Raw genomic sequence first — 19,234 nt, forward strand, 5'->3', positions numbered from 1 at the left:
AAGAGTAAGAACAGTGCTTATGGTTTCTTAAGTAGTTTATGGAACTGTAGTACAGTGGTGGTATCTGGCTGTGTACCAGCAAAAATTAAGGGGGGTTGTTGACACCATTTTTTACCCCTCTAAGTGAGTGCTTAGAGTTGTTTTTCTTTGTTGTTATTCTGAAACTTTATGGTATCCTTTATTCAAGGCTTTGCTCAAACTCCTTGTTCTATTTCAGAGCCAAAGGAATTAAGAAGCTTCCTTGGATGAAAGAGCAATTGATACCAAGGACGGGGGGGGGGGGGGGGGGGGGGAAGTGACAAAGCTTTGTAGCTAACTTAATGGTATTAGAGGTTTCTCTCTTAAGAAACAACCTTGACTATCACTGTTTCATCTAGGCTTACAGGGCATGACAAAGTCTAAAACTTATTCTATGTTTAACTAGTTGTTCCCATGGATCGGATATATCTTTGAAGCTTGTGCTTTCATGGAACAAATTGAGATGCACCCTGCTGAGCACTTGGTCGTGCTGCCCTGATAGGTATGCTGAGGCAACTGCGCACTACTGGCTGTAGGAAACCAGACGCTGCAGGAGTAGACCTCCTGAGATTGTAGGGAGATGGTGTCCCAGTGGTGATTTTATCACCCAGCCTTGCTGGTATGCTGTGTCATAAGTAGCGGCAACAGATGAGCTGACAGCACAACTTTAATTGTTTCTTTATGTTGGAATGTGGAAGCTGTGGTTTATCAGACTGGTCCCTTTTTCATCCTTTATTACAGACAGAGTGTCGTAATTATGTGCGTGTCTTGCAACAGCTGAATGATACTTTTCTCTACGTGTGTGGAACTAATGCGTTTCAGCCAACATGTGATTACCTGGTAAGAATGTACATATGTTTTGACCCAATAACAACTGTAACTTAAAAACAGCTCATTTAATCAATGAGTTAATCTCCATTCCCAAAGACTGTTGCAATTTCAGTGCTGGTCCATAGTGTTTGGAGCATTTACTACGCTGTCCCACAGTAGTGGTAGAGTATGGAAATAAACTGTACTGTTTCTTTTTCAAAGTGCTTACTGAATTACTGATTCATCTTGTTTAACTGCAGATTTACTTTTTCGTAACTTTCATAATTCTTTGTGTATTGTGTGCTAGCATAAAAACAGTTTCTAATACTGAAGTGACATTCTTTGCAACTTCCATCCATTACCAAATCTCCCTGACATTTCTCAGATTCCTGTCTCTGCTTCTGGCTGTGCTACAGCTTCATAGTGCTGAATACTTCAGAGTGAAGTCTTGGCGCAAAATCAAAACTTGCTTTTCTCACTGCTGACTCTTGTATCGTTCTCCTTACTGTGGCTCTTAACAATTCTGAAATTGAGAAATCTTGTAATTGTACTTTTTTGTCTCCCCTGCCTGCAAGTCTGCCTGCCATCATGTCTGGAACATTGCCAGAAGTCATTGCCCTTAGCCTCCAATGTCTTCATTACACAGTGTAACTGATCGCTTCCTCAGTACTATGGCTATGGTTCTCTGTCATCTTCCTGATACTCACTCCCTCGGTTTTTAAGAGAGTTATAAAGTAGCAGCCAAAGTACTCTGTTGCTTTTTAAAATTTAGTTGTATTATGCCCCATCTCACAAATTTAACATAATCTTGAAAATGGCTAAATCCAGTTCAGAAAGTCTCCTTGATTTCTAAAAACTCCCCATTTTTGTGTAGGCTAATTCAATAATTGTCCACTCTTTCCATATATCAATTAAATTCTCTGCTTTTCTTGTTGTCTGGCTTTTTTAGGTGCTCTTTCTTGAGATCTGTTTGGATTTAACTTTTTTGTCTTCTGTTCTTTTCTGCTCCCCCCCTCACAAATCATAGGATCACATTTCCTCTCTGTTTTCTGGACTCGATAAGATTTTCTGAAAACACATATGCCTTTTATAATCTTAAAAAAACGCCTTTGATGCTGGAAGTTGATTGTATAGTTCACTATTTAGTGTTGATTTTTCAGTTACCTTTGCATGAATCAAGTGGATAAAGAAAAAGTGCTAACACTTGTTTTGTGGTTTTCAATTTAATTTTTTGCAGAACTTAATTTCATTTGAACTTGGAGGTAAAAATGAAGATGGTAAAGGCAGATGCCCATTTGATCCTGCTCAAAGCTATACATCTGTTATGGTTGGTAAGTTCAGCCTTTGCATACCTCATTATGATGTATAAAAATGTTTGATCTTTTCTGCTGTAATTCTCCAGGCTCTCAGTATCAAAATGGTAGATTGCATTCATATTTTTACATCTTTACTGTCTATCTAGAGAGACATTAAAATACTGATGTAGTCAACCTTAACATGTTTCTTAAAAGAACTCAAAACTCTGGGTTGTTTTGGAAGTAACTTTAAAAACGCTAATTTTTAAACAATATTTTCAGGTGTTTAACATATTTAGTCCAGGTAGCCTAAATGTACTTTCACTGCCTTTGTAGTATCAAGTACTTTCATTTCAGTAAATTTATCAAGTAGACTATTTTAGCTATCCTGAAGACATATCCATGAGACAGAATAGGGAAGTGAGATATTTGAGAGTATATTACTTCATGGTTAGACACCACTGAATCTTGATTGGGTGAAACCAGAGTTCACGGCTGTACCCTGATGTCACGAGATTGTAAAAGGCAAGCTTAAAGTAACGTGAAACAGGAAATGAGAAAGAAAAGAATATGCTCCCTGCATTGATGCCTAAATCCTTAAAAGGTGAGTTTGGATAATGGTGACATTAGAAAGAGAGTAAAATAATTACTTCCAAAACTTGTGTGGCATTTCTTAAGTAAATTTGCAACTTCGTACATAAACCGTAGGTTTACATGTTAAGTGTTAAAGTACCACAAAAACAATGCTGACTTTTGCCAGTTGCTTGTGTTAAAGCGATAATAAACCCGAGTGTGGAAGGGTTAGCCTTGAGAATGGTCAGCAGAAATGTAAACATAAGACATGTCTGGGGTGATTTAGAGAAAATACTTGTTTATCTCTTCTTGTGGGAAGTTTTAAGCTTACATAGTCTCCCGAAATACTTATGTGCCCTTTTGCGTAAGAAAGTCTAAAATACATGTTTTTTTGTTAAAAGATGAGGAGCTTTATTCTGGAACGTCTTACAATTTCTTGGGAAGTGAACCTATCATTTCACGGCACTCTTATCAGAGCCCTCTGAGAACAGAGTATGCAATACCTTGGCTTAATGGTAAGTGGGCCTGAGAACTGGCCCAACCAAATTGTTTTTCCTTCTTCAGTGTCACACTTAACAGACAGAGAATTTAAGTGTCTTACCTGGTGTAAGGGGCAATTGTCTAATACCTCAAAGAGACTTTGTTATACTGGCATACACTGATATGTGAGTGTGTGCCCTCATGTGTGCTATCAAGAGATTTTCTTTTGAAATTTCAGGATTTTTATCATCATTGACGATGAAAACACCTTCAAGACATGCAGGCTTCAACTTGACATTAAAGGGCTACAGTTTATTTTGTATCTACTTGTTTGTCCTTGCCAGCACAGTTACAATATAGTAAGGAAGTATAGTAACTATGCAACATAGTTACAATAGAGTAAGGAAGAGAATGGTTTTGGTCTCTAATGGCTTTTCAAATTGAGCTGATCATGGTTCAGTACCTGAATTTCAAAATTGACCAAGTTTTGTGAATGCTCAGAGGTTTGTGGCTTTCTACCAAAAAGGACCAAAATCATGAAGTTAGCATATTCCAGAAGATGCATTATGCCCCAAAAGTACAGGAGTTTTGTAATACATGTTGTAATGATACTGCCATTTTCAGTGTTTCAGCTAATAGCTGAAATAGAGGAGAGGCAGGCAAGGGAGGATACATCTGCAGGCCATCAGAAAACCACGCTTGAGTGTGGACTGAAGAATGTTGAAGTACAAGATACCGGACCATAGAGGTCTCTTGGGTACCTTAGTGCTTTCACATAGGGTTTGTGGTTTTGTTTTTTTCTCTAGTTCTGTTTTTTTAGAAATGCTATTCATATTATGAACAGCAAACTGTAGGCAGGTCAGTGACTGGAGAGCAGGTAAGTGCAGCATGAGGACTGGACAAAAAAGGACTCCTAGAGGGTCTTTGAGGGAATCAAGTTAGTAGTCTCATATATAATATAAAATTCTTCTCTTTGTAGAGCCCAGTTTTGTTTTTGCTGATGTGATAAGAGCAGATCAAAACAGCACAGATGGAGAAGATGACAAGATATACTTCTTTTTCACTGAGGTGTCTGTGGAATATGAATTTGTTGGAAAACTGATGATTCCAAGAATAGCTAGAGTGTGCAAGGTGGGACATAGTTCAATTTACTTTTACTAATTAAACTAGAATTTTGTGTGTGTGTGTTTAAAAAGAATTTATTATTGTGGACTTATTGCCAATTAATTGGAAATGGTCAAACTTAGTGCATGCTAATGAATCAGCAATTTCAATCAGTTCTTCAGAACCGAGAAAGCCTAATTGTTGCTTTGGGAACAAATACTTGATTTAATTTTGCACACTGGTGAAATGTCAGTATATCTGACAGTTCTTCCCGGGGAAAGAAAACCAATCACTACAAAACCCAGGAACAGAAAAAGTGTGTCCCCAGCTGTCCTTCTTACTTTTTTTAAACAACTCAAAGTACAGCTCCCTGGGAAGAACTGACTTTGGAGCTGAGCGGATAGGATGTTTGTCAGTTACGTTCAGGTAGCTGTATACAAACAAAACTGTAGCTGTGTCCACAGCAGAATAGCTCTTGAGTATGGTGTGGCAGATGGGACTTCCCTGAAGCTGTTAGAGCTGCCAGAACCTCAAGGGAAGTGGTCACCAGCAGCCTGATTCTGTCACAGTTGCTGTGTTTAAACCTCAATGTGTTGGTCTGATTCAAGTACGCACTCAGGAGTGTCGGTTAAAAATCTTGCTGATGAACCAGTTTTTTTCTGGTAGAAAACATTGATTTAACAAAAACTTTTCCAGTGGAATGTATCAGTTTCCTCAGGGTTTTTTTCCAACAGGAAATTTATCTAGATGTTTTATTTTGATGAGGTTGAAATGTTTTATTTTGACTTTACTGTTTTATATTTAAGCATGGAAGTCAAAACATCAATAACAAGTTAGTGCCCTTGAGATTTCCATTAAACAAGCAGCTGGAAACAGGTTTACTTGAGGCTTATTGTTATGGCCCTCTGCCCACTGACAGCTTGTGCACTCTAAAGGGGAGTATCATGGCATATGAGAGCTTTACTGCTGCTGTTTGTTTGAAATAGGAATCAATGGCAGGTTGCAAATGTGTAAGCATTTACACTTAATTGTTTTCATAAATTTTGCAGATTTCCTTTAACACTTTGCATAACAGCATTGGATAATGAATGGAAAATATTAATAATGTTCAAATATGATCTCCTTTTGAAGAGAAGTAACAGCTACAGCTCAAGTATCAAATATTTTGAAACATTTCTAGTCAATATATCTTTACTTCTTTAAGCCTTGGTACTGCAAATCCTTAATAAAGGTGGTAATTGCTGCATTTCTTCTAATGAAATAATTAATGTCAGGCAAGTTTAAGTGCATATTTCAACATTAGAATTTAAATCATGTTTTTTAGATGTCACAGAACAAATGAAATGCTACTTATTTCTCTTAAGGGACAGTATAATACCTCCATGCTTATTTTACTTGTTCCAATAAGCAGGTTTTTTAAAGGGTACATTTCTCACTTCAATTTTCCAAGTGTTGCTGAAGTATTTTTTATAAAAAAGCCTCATCTCTTTCTTCTGTGTTTTGATAGAAACCATTCTGTATTTTTTTTTTTTCTTGAATCAACTAGTTTTCCTGTGGCTTCCTTACTTTTCTGCTTGTGAATGTGTTAACATTTATCAGTGTTGCTATAGATTAAATGTTAAAAAATAAGTATAGCTGTGTTCTTAAATGCAAAAATGCTGCTAATTCTCCTCACAAACACTTTTTTATTTCCTTAATACCAAAAGAGGGACCAAGGAGGATTAAGGACCTTGCAGAAGAAATGGACTTCCTTTCTCAAGGCCAGATTGATTTGTACCATCCCGGATAAGAATTTAATTTTCAATATTATCAATGACGTTTTTATTCTCAAGTCTCCAACTTTGAAGGAACCAGTGATATATGGAGTCTTTACCCCACAACTGTAAGTGTGATAGAGCCTTTTCCTGAATAAATAGTTTTAATCCCAGTTGGTCACTACAAGAAGTAATAATTACTCCTATGATTTATTCTTTTTCTTTTCCTGAACTTTTAGGAATAATGTGGGGCTGTCAGCAGTGTGCGCATACAATCTGTCTACTGTAGAAGAGGTTTTCTCAAAAGGTAAATACATGCAGAGTGCTACAGTAGAACAGTCTCATACAAAGTGGGTACGATACAATGGAGAAATTCCTAATCCACGACCTGGTGCGGTAAGTTTCTCTAATCTTGGATCTGATGACTAGTCTTTTCTTAACACTCAGGAGTAAACAAACTAGAAAATATTGGGTAGCCTATTAAAACTTAATTTTAATTTGCCCTGATGTGGATACTTTTTGTTGTAAAGACTTTGTAGAAAAATACTCAAGTGATTTACTCTGAACTCTGTATCTGGGAATCAGGGTGGAGTTTTTTAATTTATAATTGAGTTATTTGCTAGTTTTATATTTTCATTATTTTGTTACTAATGTTCTATGGTGAAATAGATGTCAGTATACACTAGGCAACATCAAATACTTTTTAGTTCAGATGAACAGAAGTATAGCAATTGTTGCATTGTCTCAGTAGGTTCAGCAGGTTTATCCAATGCGGTACATTGCTCTGCAAACAAAAATGTTCACAGTGGAGGGCCTTTTTCACACTTTTCTTACTTTCTTATGTTGTCTGCGGTCATCTTGTTGCTACTGCTGAATAAGGTGACAGTTAAAAGTAGTCAAGAAGCATGAGAGTCCGGAAAGAATATTTTCCTGAAATGTATTTTGGGCCCAAACAAAAATGTAGTCTGAAGCTCAGGGATTAGTACAGAAGCAAAAGTACTATGAGACCTGAGGACCTTCCTCAGTAGAATGAGTGTAATGTAGAGGTGTGCTTACTGGCCAAAGTAATGCAGAGAAGAAAATGCAGGTAGCTGCTGTTAATTGTCTTTATTTTGTTACAAGTAAATGATTATAATTTGGTTGTATCTCTTTTTTGGTTTGTTCCTTCCCACCCTGCCACCAGTGTATAAACAATGAAGCCAGAGCATCAAACTACATGAGTTCTCTGAACTTACCAGACAAAACATTGCAGTTTGTTAAAGATCATCCTCTAATGGATGACTCAGTGACTCCAATGGGAGACAGACCTCGGCTAGTAAAACGAGATGTGAAGTATACCCAGATTGTAGTAGACAGAGTCAGAGCACTCAATGGCACCATATATGATGTCATGTTCATCAGTACAGGTGAGTTCTGCAAAACACTTTTTTTAATGATTCATTGATTCTTTAGGCTGAAGTATGTTCTAAGAGAAATTCTTGAGATTTCCATATTTACAGTGCTTTTACATCAGCTAGTGTTTTCATTTAAAAAGTAAGGGGCCATGTGAGTAAATGGAGAATCTTACGTGCTTTGAAAAAGTATTGCAGGAAAAGAACTGCAAAACTGCAATGAGTGCAGCAAAAACATACATGAAAGAAACCCTAAGTGGTCATTCTTTGTCCCAAAAGCTCAGAGCTCCTTATGGTGGCAGACTTAATGGTTGCCATTGGCAGAGAGTTTTGTGAAATCTTCAGCAGAACAGCAAGCAGCTTATTGAGATAAATTATAGCAATTGTGCAATTTTTTCCTGCTTTTTTGTTTTAAGAATCTTACTTAAATATATTGCTTTGTTATTTCAGATCGAGGAGCCCTGCACAAAGCTATCAGCTATGAAAATGGAATGCATATTATTGAAGAAACACAGCTTTTTCCAAACTTTGAGCCAGTCCAAAGTCTCTTGCTTTCATCCAAAAAAGTAAGTGCTATAAGCATCGCGGCATTCATCTCATTTTGCTCTTCCACAAAACTTTTTAGTACGACCTTGTAACCCTGTCATGACAAAAGATGACCATTACTGTGTATAGATCCAAAAGCTGCATCTGTAACTCCTCACACTGGAGCAATATCACATACTGCCTGCTGCATTTCAGTGTGTTTGGTAGGTGGCAAGGTTCTGAAGGTGTGTAGATATGGGGAAGGTTGGAGCGGGGGGACACAGGTGTGCAGGTCTTCTCTTGGATTCCATGTGCAGAAGCTGAAAGCTGTAACTTGTTTTAAGGTACCAGTTTTCAGATTAGGAGTAACATTAAAATCCTGACCCCTTGTGGCCATAGCAAATCTGTGAGGAAAAATCATTAGGGGGTTAGCAGAGGAGTGGTGTATCTTTCTGAGGAAATAAACTTAAGAAGAGAGAACAGTCTTGTCTGGCAGAGAGACTTATAATTGTGTAACTAATTGGTTTCTTCGTCCCAAATCTTGCAGGCTCCTGCATGCTAGATGTAGCATGGGAGCAGTCACATTGGTGTGGCTGGGGGTGAGGAGCTCTGGTTAGGTCCTGTCTGCCCATTGGGGCACCAGTTGCAGCTCCATGTGGGGGACACAACCTTTGCCACAGGCTCCCAACCCAGCGGTTGTTCTGCACTATTAGTTGCTTGGTTTAATCCTGGAGTGGTTTTGTGACAGTAGGAGGATAAGCGCTGTGTGTACTTTGTACGCTAGTTAGGCTTCTGGCCCTGGTTACTCAGACCTACAGGTCCATGAATGTATATGAAATTATTACCTTAAGCAGTGGCTTGTAGCATCAGACCCCTCAACTCGTGTGTGTGTGTGTGTATATGTGTTGTGTGTGTGTGTATATATATAAAAAAATAAATCATTTGCTGGTTTGTTTTGCTTTAGCTGCAAAGAAAGCTTCAAACGTCCTGCTTTGGCAGGAAGTTTCATCATTTTCCCTGTGATAGAAGATAATGATAGATAACTCTTCTGACAAATATGCTAATGCCCATTCTTCTAATTGTGGGTAAATTGTGGGATCATTCTACACTGGCTTAATTACAATTCCTCCATTTCTGGGGAGTGGAAGAGAAGGGATAGGCATTACAGCCTGATACAAAAGACACATGATCTAGCTGTTTCAGTACACAGTTGGTAGCCAAGGCTAGCATAGAAGTGATGGCACTGGATCTATTCAGTCTGAATCCAGGTGCCACATTCTCAGTTCCTCAAGAATATCCTGAAAGTGGGAAGTGTAAAACATGGCATAGGGGCTGTGTAGGGAACGTGCTGTTTTTTCACAGAGAAACTTTTCTCAAAGCTTAGAATTGAAACAAAACACTGCTTCCTGCATGGCACTGTGGAGAGTAACAGCTTATATCTCCTGCAAGGAAAGATTTCCATGTTGCAAGAATAACTTTCAACATATAAAACTAACACCCAAAACTGAAGCGGTGCTGCCCAGTACATTCCCATAAAAGCAGTGGTCCTTTTCAGTGATGATGAGTTGGAGGTTGCGTTAGGTGCCAGAGACACAAAAGTTGTATAGCTGCGGTACACCCAAGCAGGGATTACTTCTGCTCCCCAGTGTGAGAACACAAGTTTCTACTTTCTTGGACATCACAGCAGCAATCACAGTCTGTTGCTACTGAATTCCTTTATAGAACTGCTATTGTGATATGTATAGTGGCATCCCACAGTAATGGATTAACCACAAGAGGGTAATAGTTGTTACCCTGATGGTGGGCTTCAAACCGTCCTGGAGTCAGAGTCCCTTCTGAAAAGACTGTTGCAGTAGTCTCCAGGCCCTTCATACCTTCACCTTGTTTGGAGGGTTGTGGGCAGTCCGATGAGCCAATGGTAGATCCACATAACTACCATTTGACTGAAAGATGTGTCTAGATTTTTTGAAATGGTCTGCTCAGCTCGCTGCATGTTCTCTGAACTCATGGATGTACCAACTGGGAACCATGTCAAGACACTACAACCCATGCTCAGTGTTGTGCTTTTGGCTTGGATGTTAGCTGGCAGAGCATTCAAGAGATGAGCAGCACACGGTGCATTGGGGAAGTATTCTGGCAGAGTGGGAAGCTTTTGCTAGAAAGCTGTACATCTCCAACACTGCAGACTTCCTTCTGTGGGCACTGCAGCATAGTCCAATACTAACATAAGTTAAATTTCAGGATGAAAGACTGCATTTGAATGTGTGTCTCTGAAGTTTGATTCTCTTTCAAAGTCCGTCTTCCAGCAATGCCAGCAGATTCTTTTCTGATCCAGTTTTGTCTTTCATCTTCCAGTGTCAAAGAGCTTCCTTGAAAGCTGTTTGCACACTTCATATATGAGACGAATCTGGTGCATGGTCTTGTAGCTTCCTCTAGAGACTGCTGTTAGTCAGAATGCATTCATTCATTAGTTTAATTTTAAGACAGACTTCCTCATGATGACTGCATTAAAGAGACTAACCCATTCTGAGTTCTTATGGTAAAACCTCCTTATGTCCTTAGTGAAAGAGTGCCATTGAGCCCCAAAACCTAAATTCAGTCCTAAGATACCATGTTAGTTGTTTTCTTGGAGCTGTTTCTGATGTCAAGACCAAAAGTCTGCATCACAAACATGAGATTTTTGAAGAATGTTTCTCCACTAGAAATCTTTCTTGGATGTCTGCCCATCATCTTTGATCCACATTCATCCTGACAGAGTCAAGTAGTCCTGCTGCAGGCACGACCCCTCAGTACATTTCTACATAGTGAGATCCATACAACTGCAGTACAGGAAAAGCCGCTCTGTGCTTGAATCCGGCTCATTTGCCATGACAACTGCGATAGAGTGCAGATAAATCCACTCGGTATTCTGCTCAGGATGAAATCAACCCACTGCCAAGGTGGGGTGTGCTGTTCAGCTTTGTATGCACAGCCTCTCAAAAGGACTAGAGAGGGTGGTTTTGGTTTACAGTGCAGGCCCTTTTCTTGAGGCTTTGCATAATAATATGTAAATTCACAGCGTACCTTTAGCCATTGATTTCCCTGAGCTTTGAAACACATGAGTGAAATAAGGCAGCTGCCCTCCTTTTATGAGAAGGATGTTCAGGATGAGTGTGGTCTTTTCCTGCCATGCTCAGAGTGAGATTTGTTTGGGATTCCCAGCAACAGTGGGTCAAAGAGCCATTCTGTTTATATCCCCCTTTTCCTAGTTGTCTTGCCAGTGCTGTTTTCTTTGAATGCTGTTCAGTGTTCCTCCTTGAGTAGCAAGTAGTCAGCTGCATTTGGCTCTTGTAAGGCTGGTGCTGATGTGGCTGCAGAGACCTGAGTGGTAGAAGGCAGTAGGGCTGCTTTGGGTTAACAGGAGCAGGGCTAGGTCCTATATACAGCAAGCCTTGCCTGTTCAGACTTGTGTGTGCCTGCTGCAGCCTTGTTATCAGAACAGGCTTGCCTTGCCTTGTAGGATTGTTGGTGCATTTGTATTTGTGGAAAAACTGAGTGATAAAGCCATGGTTACACATGGTTACTTTCCATTTTTATAAACTGTATCTATTTCAGGTTTCTGTTCTTTTGTCTTTTTGCACTTCCAGCATTGGTGAGTATTTTCAAGACAAGTTTTCTTTCTAGAAATAAAAGCTAATCAAAATGCTTATTCCCCTCATACTCCAGTTTTTACAAACACAGCTGTATGTATGCAACTCTTTATGTCTAATAATTTTTAAATTTTCATGAACTGGATTGTTTGGCTTTGAGAAAGTGATTGGCTGTGGGTTTTTTTTGTTGTGCTTTTTTTTTTGTTTAGGGCAGAAGATACCTCTATGCTGGTTCAAATTCTGGTGTGGTTCAGTCTCCGGTGGCATTCTGTGACAAGTATACCACTTGTGTTGACTGTGTTTTAGCAAGAGATCCTTACTGTGCTTGGAAACCCCTTGAAGCTTCCTGCATTGATATTTTTAAAGAAAGTGAAATTGAAAGGTAATAGTAGCCTTTGATTACCCAACAGTTACAATCAATACTGCATCAGTCTTGCCCCTTATCAATAACTGGCATTTTTTTCTTAACTGAATTATTTCAGATATAGACTTCTTCCTATCCATTTATGTCTGCTTGTGCTATTTAGATAAGATGAATCTTACTTAGCATAAGAGGATGGGCAGGCTGTAGGAAACAAGATTTGAAGTTGTAATACTTGAACTTCCTTTTACAGGAGCTGGATTCAGAACATAGGTGGAGATGCTTCTTCTTGTTCTGGTGAGTTAGTCTTTGAAGAGCTCTTTCACATATCTAGGTGGAGTAGTGAAAGAGTTGTGTTTAGTATGGCTTCATTTTTGCGATTATCTGGATATTCATTGCTATTTTAATAGGTATGAGATTCTGCTTTTGAATATTTAAGCGTCTGTACAGCCTGCATGTTGTCTTAAAATGTCTGTGTTTGTATACATTTCAGTGTGCAGTGCACAAACCCCTGAAATGAACAGGGCCAGCTCAACAGCGACTTGTGAATGAAAGCAATATTTACCATAAGTACTTCTAGTGCAGAGGCCTCTGTCTCTGTGATACAGCATTCGACATTCTACTGTGAGCCTTGATAAGTGCTTGGTTATTGCTGCTGGATCAGTTGAAATGATCCTGAAAAAAGCTGGTTTTATGGTGAGAGGGGAGGGGGACTCAGAACATGATACAAAGCAGCTGAAGTACCCTCCATAGTGCTTTAAGGCAAGTAACAACAGGTCCTTTCTTTATAGTGTGTGCTGTTGCCACCAGATCAAGGAGATCTTAAAGAAGTGTTACAGGAGAATTGTACTGCAGTAAACAAAGCTCTTAAGAGTTTGATTTACTCTGTTTTATTTCTAATCCAAGCAAAGCATGGACCGCCATGAGAGTTTTGCTCATTAGTTTTTTTGTTAATTTATGGTGTTGCATTGTGTGTGTGCCATAAGTGCTTACATTTTTTTTAGAAGAAAGTTTGAATAACAGCACTTTGCTCAATTTCGTCTTGGATATTTTGTAGTTGCTGATTTACTTGAAATGCACTAACTGAATATAAAATTATATCAAGTTCAGCATCTTGTCAAACAATGAGTCATCTCAGATGCATGCTCAGTTGTGGATCAACAAGGTCTCATCTTGACCTAGAATTGGAGGCTGTCTTAGAGTTTGAGGTGTCCTATCTCTTAGTCTGTCTTGATGTCTCACACACAGCTGTAGCTTGGTATTTCACTGAGATTCTTGCATGCTGTCATCTTGGTCTTGTGAGGTAATCTGAATGCTGTAATCTTTACATTTCCATTAAAGACTATAGCAGTCTTGTGAAACTATATGATTAGAGCAAACGGGAATCATTGCTGATACTCTGCACGTTTATTTTGATGTTCCAGATAAAGTAAGAGAGAATTCCCTACAGCATACATTCAAGCATGGGAGCACAGCAGAACTCAAGTGTTCTCAAAAGTCCAATCTGGCACAGGTAGTTTGGAAGTTCAGAGATGACGTGCTGAGAGTGGAGAGTCCCAAGTACCGTCTCCTGGAAAAGGCACTGCTCATCTTCAATTTATCAGAAGGAGACAGTGGTGTTTACCAGTGTTTGTCAGAAGAAAAAGTGAAGAATAAGAAGTTTTCTCAAGTGCTGGCTAAGCATGTTTTGGAACTGAAAAAGATCCAGCATACCACGGTGGGCCCCACCGCAGCAGCTGCACCAACAGAAGGTAATAGTGATGTGCCGAAAGTGTCAGCTGTATCAACCGAGGGGTCTACCGCTCACATCTCAACCACTCATGTGGTACCAGTAACGACAGCAAGAATAGTAACAAAGCCCATTGGCCCTGTCTTAACAAGTGCAGCCTCCAACACAGAGCTCTTCAATTCAATTCCTGACACGGTCCCAGAAAAGACGATGTTTCTCAAGTCAAACGATAACTTCCTGTTGATGTTCCTCTTCCTCTTCTTTTTTATTCTCTTCTTGTGCCTGCTCTCCTACAACTGTTACAAAGGGTACTTGCCAGGGCAGTGCTTGAAATTTCGCTCTGTCATGCTGCTTGGTAAGAAGAAAACAAAGTCAGATTTTTCTGATTGTGAGCAAAGTGTGAAGGAGACATTGGTGGAGCAAGGCAGCGTCAGCCACCAGAGTGGGGAGCAGCCAAAGCCAGCCCACGACACCGGCTACGAGACTGAGCCTGACTGTGGGAACGGCCAGCTGCAGCTTGGGGATTCGCTGGCACCCCGAGAGGCCAAGGACAAGCCCTTTGATGTCAAGTGTGAGCTCAAGTATGCCGACTCGGACGCAGAGGGGGACTGAAGGACCCAGTTACCCATTTCAGTGGTGGAAATCAGCTGTGGTCCTGTGGCTAGCTATTTGAGCAGAGAGTGTGGGTGTGACAGCTGAGCCATAGCAGGGTTTACATGCTTAAACTGTACAGCAAGCCAATTTGCATTCAGATCTTGCCAGATTAGAGAAGCGGTGTTCTTGTCTGCAGACCATAAGATCTTGTGTTGTACTGTCTTTTTTTTTTAAATGGACAGTTTCAGATCACCATTTGTTTGTTCCCAGTTTTTCCCCTACTGAGCTCTAGTGAACAGTTACTTGCTTGTTCTTCAGCTCTATTCTTCCATAGGATAAAAGTAACTTTCTAATTCAGTTGTCTTTAAAAATTACTTCAGTCTACATGTATTTCTAGCTGCCATTAAAAAAAGACCTAGTTTCATTTTAATTCCAAATTGGAAATTAAGTTTAGTTTATCAGATTGGTAAATTATAGACTTTTGTCCAGATTGGGACATTTTTTTTCCCTTTGCTTCTAGTGATTATTTTTATGCTTCATGTTTTGGCACACTAGGTCTCTTTAGTTGGTCAAAGTTAATTTTTTAACTGCTTGTTAAGTATCTTAGATTCTAAGGTATAATGGGGATAGCATTGACTTGATTTGTGTAAGACTCTCAGGGATAATCTTGTTTAAAGGCTTTTTTCTTTGCTGCTTTCTAGAAATTTAGGTACTACAACAGTATCGGTAAAAAACATGGAGTAAGTGGGGGTGGGAGGGAGGAAATAATAGATTTAGGGATGCTTTTCCTCCCTGCCCCCCCCCCCCCCCCCCCCCCCCCCCCAGCAAGCTGGACATAGTCACATTCTATTTTCTATACAAAACTGGATATTTTTTTTTGTTTTCTTTCTTCTCTTTTTTTCCTTTTTTTTTTTTAAATGAAACAGTACAGGCAAGCAGCTGTCAGTTAGCAGTGACATGGAGAGAGGTCTTTTGCATTGTGGAAGCAAAACAGGAATGGAGAAGAACTACAGTAATTCGGCCAGTGATTTGCTGGAATGGACTGTTAGGATACAGCCTGATGAGAAAACATTGCCGATTTTTTTTCCTTTTTTTCAGATTCAGAAATAACTCATCTTCTTTTTGTGATAAATCTTTGCAGCGTCACCCTTTCTGGATGACACCTTCCAATCTCCTATGCAACTGGAGACTGAAGCTGGAGCTGCTCAAACAATCAGTCATTTGAACTGTTTGTGAATCATGCCTGCAAACGTGAAAGTGTGCATTTGTTCTCAGCCTGGTTCACAGTAGCACTGTTTGTCTGTAAAAACATCTTGTGTGGTACAGTCCTGAAGAATTGTTCCTCTCACTGCATCTTTCTGTAAATATTGCTAGAAGTAGAATACATTTAAACAGTTAATAGCAGTATACCTGGGCTGCTCTTCTATGTTCAACTTTCATGCAAACATAATTTAGACCATCTTAGTGTAAACAGTTTATATTTTATAAGATTCAGTTTGGTTTTATTTTTCTATTTTTAATTATGTACATATAACAGAATAAATATTAAAATAAATTGTATTATATCTTGACTTTTATGAAACTTGATACAATGACACTGCTTTCTATTTTGCAAGTACTAATGTTCCTTGTGGTTTCCTTTAAGGGGGAAAAGTGATAAATTCTGTAATTAATTTGAAGCAGATTCTCTTCTCAGATTTAGTTGAATGGGTTATAACTGGGGGCAAGGGAGGAGTGGATTGGAAGGATGGAAAAAGAAACATAGATGAAGCAGGAAAGCACTCTTCTCTAGGGGCCTAGGGACACCTCCTCTTATTACCCTTCTAAAATTCATTTGTCTTTTTGCATTATTTCTTCAGTGTGTGATGTATTTCTTACAACTTTTTTCCTTAGTACCCTCTTTTTTTTTTCTTTTCTGTCCTCTTCTGTCACACAGCCTCATCTCCTATACCTTTCCCTCCTACTGGTACCTCCTTTTTGTCCTGTGTGGGAAGTGATTCACCTCCTTCACTCACCAGTACCCAGCCTGATGTTTGGTCTAGCACAGACCCTGTAAAGGTCATATTGTTGCCACCTTTCCTAAGTGACCAGGCACAGCATGTTAGTGTCCGGGGACCCTTTCATCTCTTCTGCCAAGCCACAGGTAAGTTGGAGGACCCCTGTATATAAACCAGCATTTTCTGCATTAAAGGTTTAGCTGTGTCACCATGTATATATTTTACTTTTTTGGTGTTTAAAAAAAAACAACGAAAAAGACCATTTGAGGATGTGTTGTCAACATGCTGTTACCAAGAATCTGGCACTGTGAATACTGTGCTATAAAATGCAGGCTCTGATTTAGCAGCCTACTTTAGTATATTAACAGTCAATTGATTTTAATAGGCTCACTTGCATGCTGAAGGAGTTCACTGAATCATGATTACATATGGATGTTTAGCAGGTAAATATTTTCACCCTCAGTATGTATGCCATTTAAAAAATACACTTCTGTTGGATTTGAATTTAGTGTATTTTTCTAGACCAGGCGAGTTACTCATTTTTAGTCAAAGAGTAAAGTACTTGCAGAAATGACAACTTGCATTTTACAAAGAATATATTATCTGAGGTGTAGAAGAGAAGGATAAAGCTTTTTTTTCTGCAGGAATTCAACATTTGTCTTTCAGCTTTTGCTGGGATAGTAGTTGCCTGTTTAAGCTAAGTGAGATTTAATGGATCTAAACAAGGCTTAAAATGTAACTGTATTCCTTAAAAGAAGAAATTATAGATACAGATTAATTTTTAAAAGTAGCAGTGTTTCATATTGGTCTGTCTGTTAGTGTGTGTTAATGTTACATGTAATCAGATCAAAATGCATAAATGTTTATTAGAGTAGGTCTTAACAAAGGCATGATTTGTATTTCCATGTTTACAAAGAACAAAAGCAGGATCAGGGTTCTTTTGTAGAATACAATCATTTAGGTTGGAAAAGACCTTTCAGCAACTTGTTCACTGTTGCTCTAGACAATTCAGAAACTTTTTTGTTGTCTACATGAAAAAAATTGTAATAGTATAAATAGCACAAAGGATTGAAACAGTTTGATAATCATGCTACAGATCTGGAATTTATTTTAAAATTACTTTTTTCATCCAACAGTGTCTGTTTTCATAGAATCACAGAATGGTTTGGTTTGGAAGGGACCTTAAAGATCATCTAGTTCCAAGTCCCCTGCCAGAGGCAGGGACACCTTCTACTACATCAGGTTGCTCAAAGCTCCGTCCAACCTGGCCTTGAATACTTCCAGGGAAGGGATATCTACAGCTTCTCTGGGCAGCCTGTTCCAGTGTCTCACCACCCTCACAATGAAGAGTTTCCCCCCTTATGTCTCATCTAAACCTACCCTCTTTCAGTTTAAAACTGTTACCCCTCACCCTATCCCTACACTCCCTGATAAAGAGTCCCTCCCCACCTTTCCTGTAGGTCGTCTTTAAGTACTAGAAGGCCGCTATAAGGTCTCCCCAGAACCTTCTGTTATCCAGGCTGAACACCCCCAACTCTCTCAGCCTGTCCTCGTGAGGGAGGTGCTCCAGCCACCGATCATCTGCATGGCCATCATCTGGACTTGCTCAAGCAGGTCTATGTCCTTCTTACAGTGGTGGCCCCAGAGCTGGACACAGTACTCCAGGTGGGATGTCACGAGAGCAGAGTAGAGGGGGAGAATCACCTCCCTCGACCTGCTGGCCATACTTTGCTGGATGCAGCCCAGGATACAGTTGTGGCTTTCTGGGATGTGAGTGTACATTGCTGGCTCATAATCAGTTTTCTATCCACTACTACCCCCAAGTCCTTCTCTGCAGGGCTGCCCTCAACCCACTCGTCGCCCAGCCTGTGTTTGTGCTTGGGATTGCCCTGACCCATGTGCAGGACCTTGCACTTGGCCTTGTTGAACTTCATGAAGTTTGCACAGGCCCACCTCTCCAGCCTGTCAGGGTCCCTCTGGATGGCACATCCCTTCCCTCCAGCATGTCGACTGCACCACAGAGCTTGGTGTCATCAGCAAACATGCTGAGGGGGCACTCAACCCCACTGTTGATATCTCCAATAAAGATGTTAAACAGCACCAGTCCCAACACTGACCCCTGAGGAATGCCACTCGTCACTGCTCTTTGCTTGGACATTGAGCTGTTGACTGCAAGTCTTTTGAGTATGACCATGCAGCCAATTCCTTATCCACTGAGTGGTCCATCAGTCAAACCTATGTCTCTCCAATTTAGAGACAAGGATATTGTGCAGGACAGTGTCAAATGCTTTGCACAAGTCCATGTAGATGACATCAGTAGCTCTTCCCTTTTATCCACCAATACTGTAACCCGGTTATAGAAAACTACCAAATTTGTCAGGGACAATTTGCCATATTGACTGTCACCAATCACCTCCTTATTTTCCATGTGCCCTAGCGTAGTTTTCAGGATGATTCACTACATGATCTTGCTGGGCACAGAGGTGAGACTGACTGGCCTGTAGTTCCCTGGGTGTTCTTTTTTTTCATTTTTAAAAATGGGGTTATGTTTCTCCTTTTCCAGTCAGTGGGAACTTCACCGGACTGCCACGACTTCTCAAATATGATGGATAGTGGCTCAGCCACTTCATCTGCCAGTTCCCTGAGAACCCATGGATGCATCCCATGAGGTTCCATGGACTTGTGCACCTTCAGCTTCCTCAGATGGTCTCAAGTCTGATGTTCTTCTACAGTGGGCAATTCTTCATACTCCCAGTCTCTGCCTTTGCCTTCTGCACCTTGGGCAGCGTGGCTGAAGCACTTCTGACTGAAGCAAGAAACTTCTTGAGTACCTCAGCCTTCTCCATATCCTGGGTAACCAGATCTCCCTTTTCTTCCAGAGAGGGCCCACATTTTCCCTAGTCTTCCTTTTCACTGATGTACCTATAGAAGCTTGTTTTGTTACCCTTGACATCCCTTTGTGGCCAGATTTAGT

The 19,234-nt window shown here is 39.9% G+C and overlaps 1 protein-coding gene across 11 annotated transcripts in view; it reads left to right on the plus strand.

The window, feature by feature from the left end:
• The window catches only part of SEMA4D (semaphorin 4D), a 103,575-nt gene that overhangs the window by 69,114 nt on the left and 15,227 nt on the right, over positions 1-19,234 (plus strand). For 5 of the 11 annotated variants that reach the window (XM_074856501.1, XM_074856498.1, XM_074856502.1 and 2 more), the window contains 12 exons: positions 760-858; positions 2,066-2,159; positions 3,098-3,211; positions 4,156-4,307; positions 5,987-6,162; positions 6,274-6,430; positions 7,218-7,440; positions 7,876-7,991; positions 11,789-11,961; positions 12,194-12,237; positions 13,365-14,240; positions 15,405-15,823. In XM_074856501.1, the coding sequence (XP_074712602.1) occupies positions 760-858; positions 2,066-2,159; positions 3,098-3,211; positions 4,156-4,307; positions 5,987-6,162; positions 6,274-6,430; positions 7,218-7,440; positions 7,876-7,991; positions 11,789-11,961; positions 12,194-12,237; positions 13,365-14,240; positions 15,405-15,499 (2,319 nt within the window). In that variant the 3' untranslated portion in view covers positions 15,500-15,823. Of the gene's footprint in view, positions 1-759; positions 859-2,065; positions 2,160-3,097; positions 3,212-4,155; positions 4,308-5,986; positions 6,163-6,273; positions 6,431-7,217; positions 7,441-7,875; positions 7,992-11,788; positions 11,962-12,193; positions 12,238-13,364; positions 14,251-15,404; positions 15,824-16,199; positions 16,407-19,234 lie in introns of those variants that run through there. The other 6 variants (XM_074856504.1, XM_074856505.1, XR_012627145.1 and 3 more) reach the window with 5 other exon arrangements.

The sequence above is a fragment of the Strix uralensis genome, chromosome Z, assembly GCF_047716275.1.
Source record: "Strix uralensis isolate ZFMK-TIS-50842 chromosome Z, bStrUra1, whole genome shotgun sequence".
In the NCBI taxonomy this organism is placed as follows: domain Eukaryota; kingdom Metazoa; phylum Chordata; class Aves; order Strigiformes; family Strigidae; genus Strix; species Strix uralensis.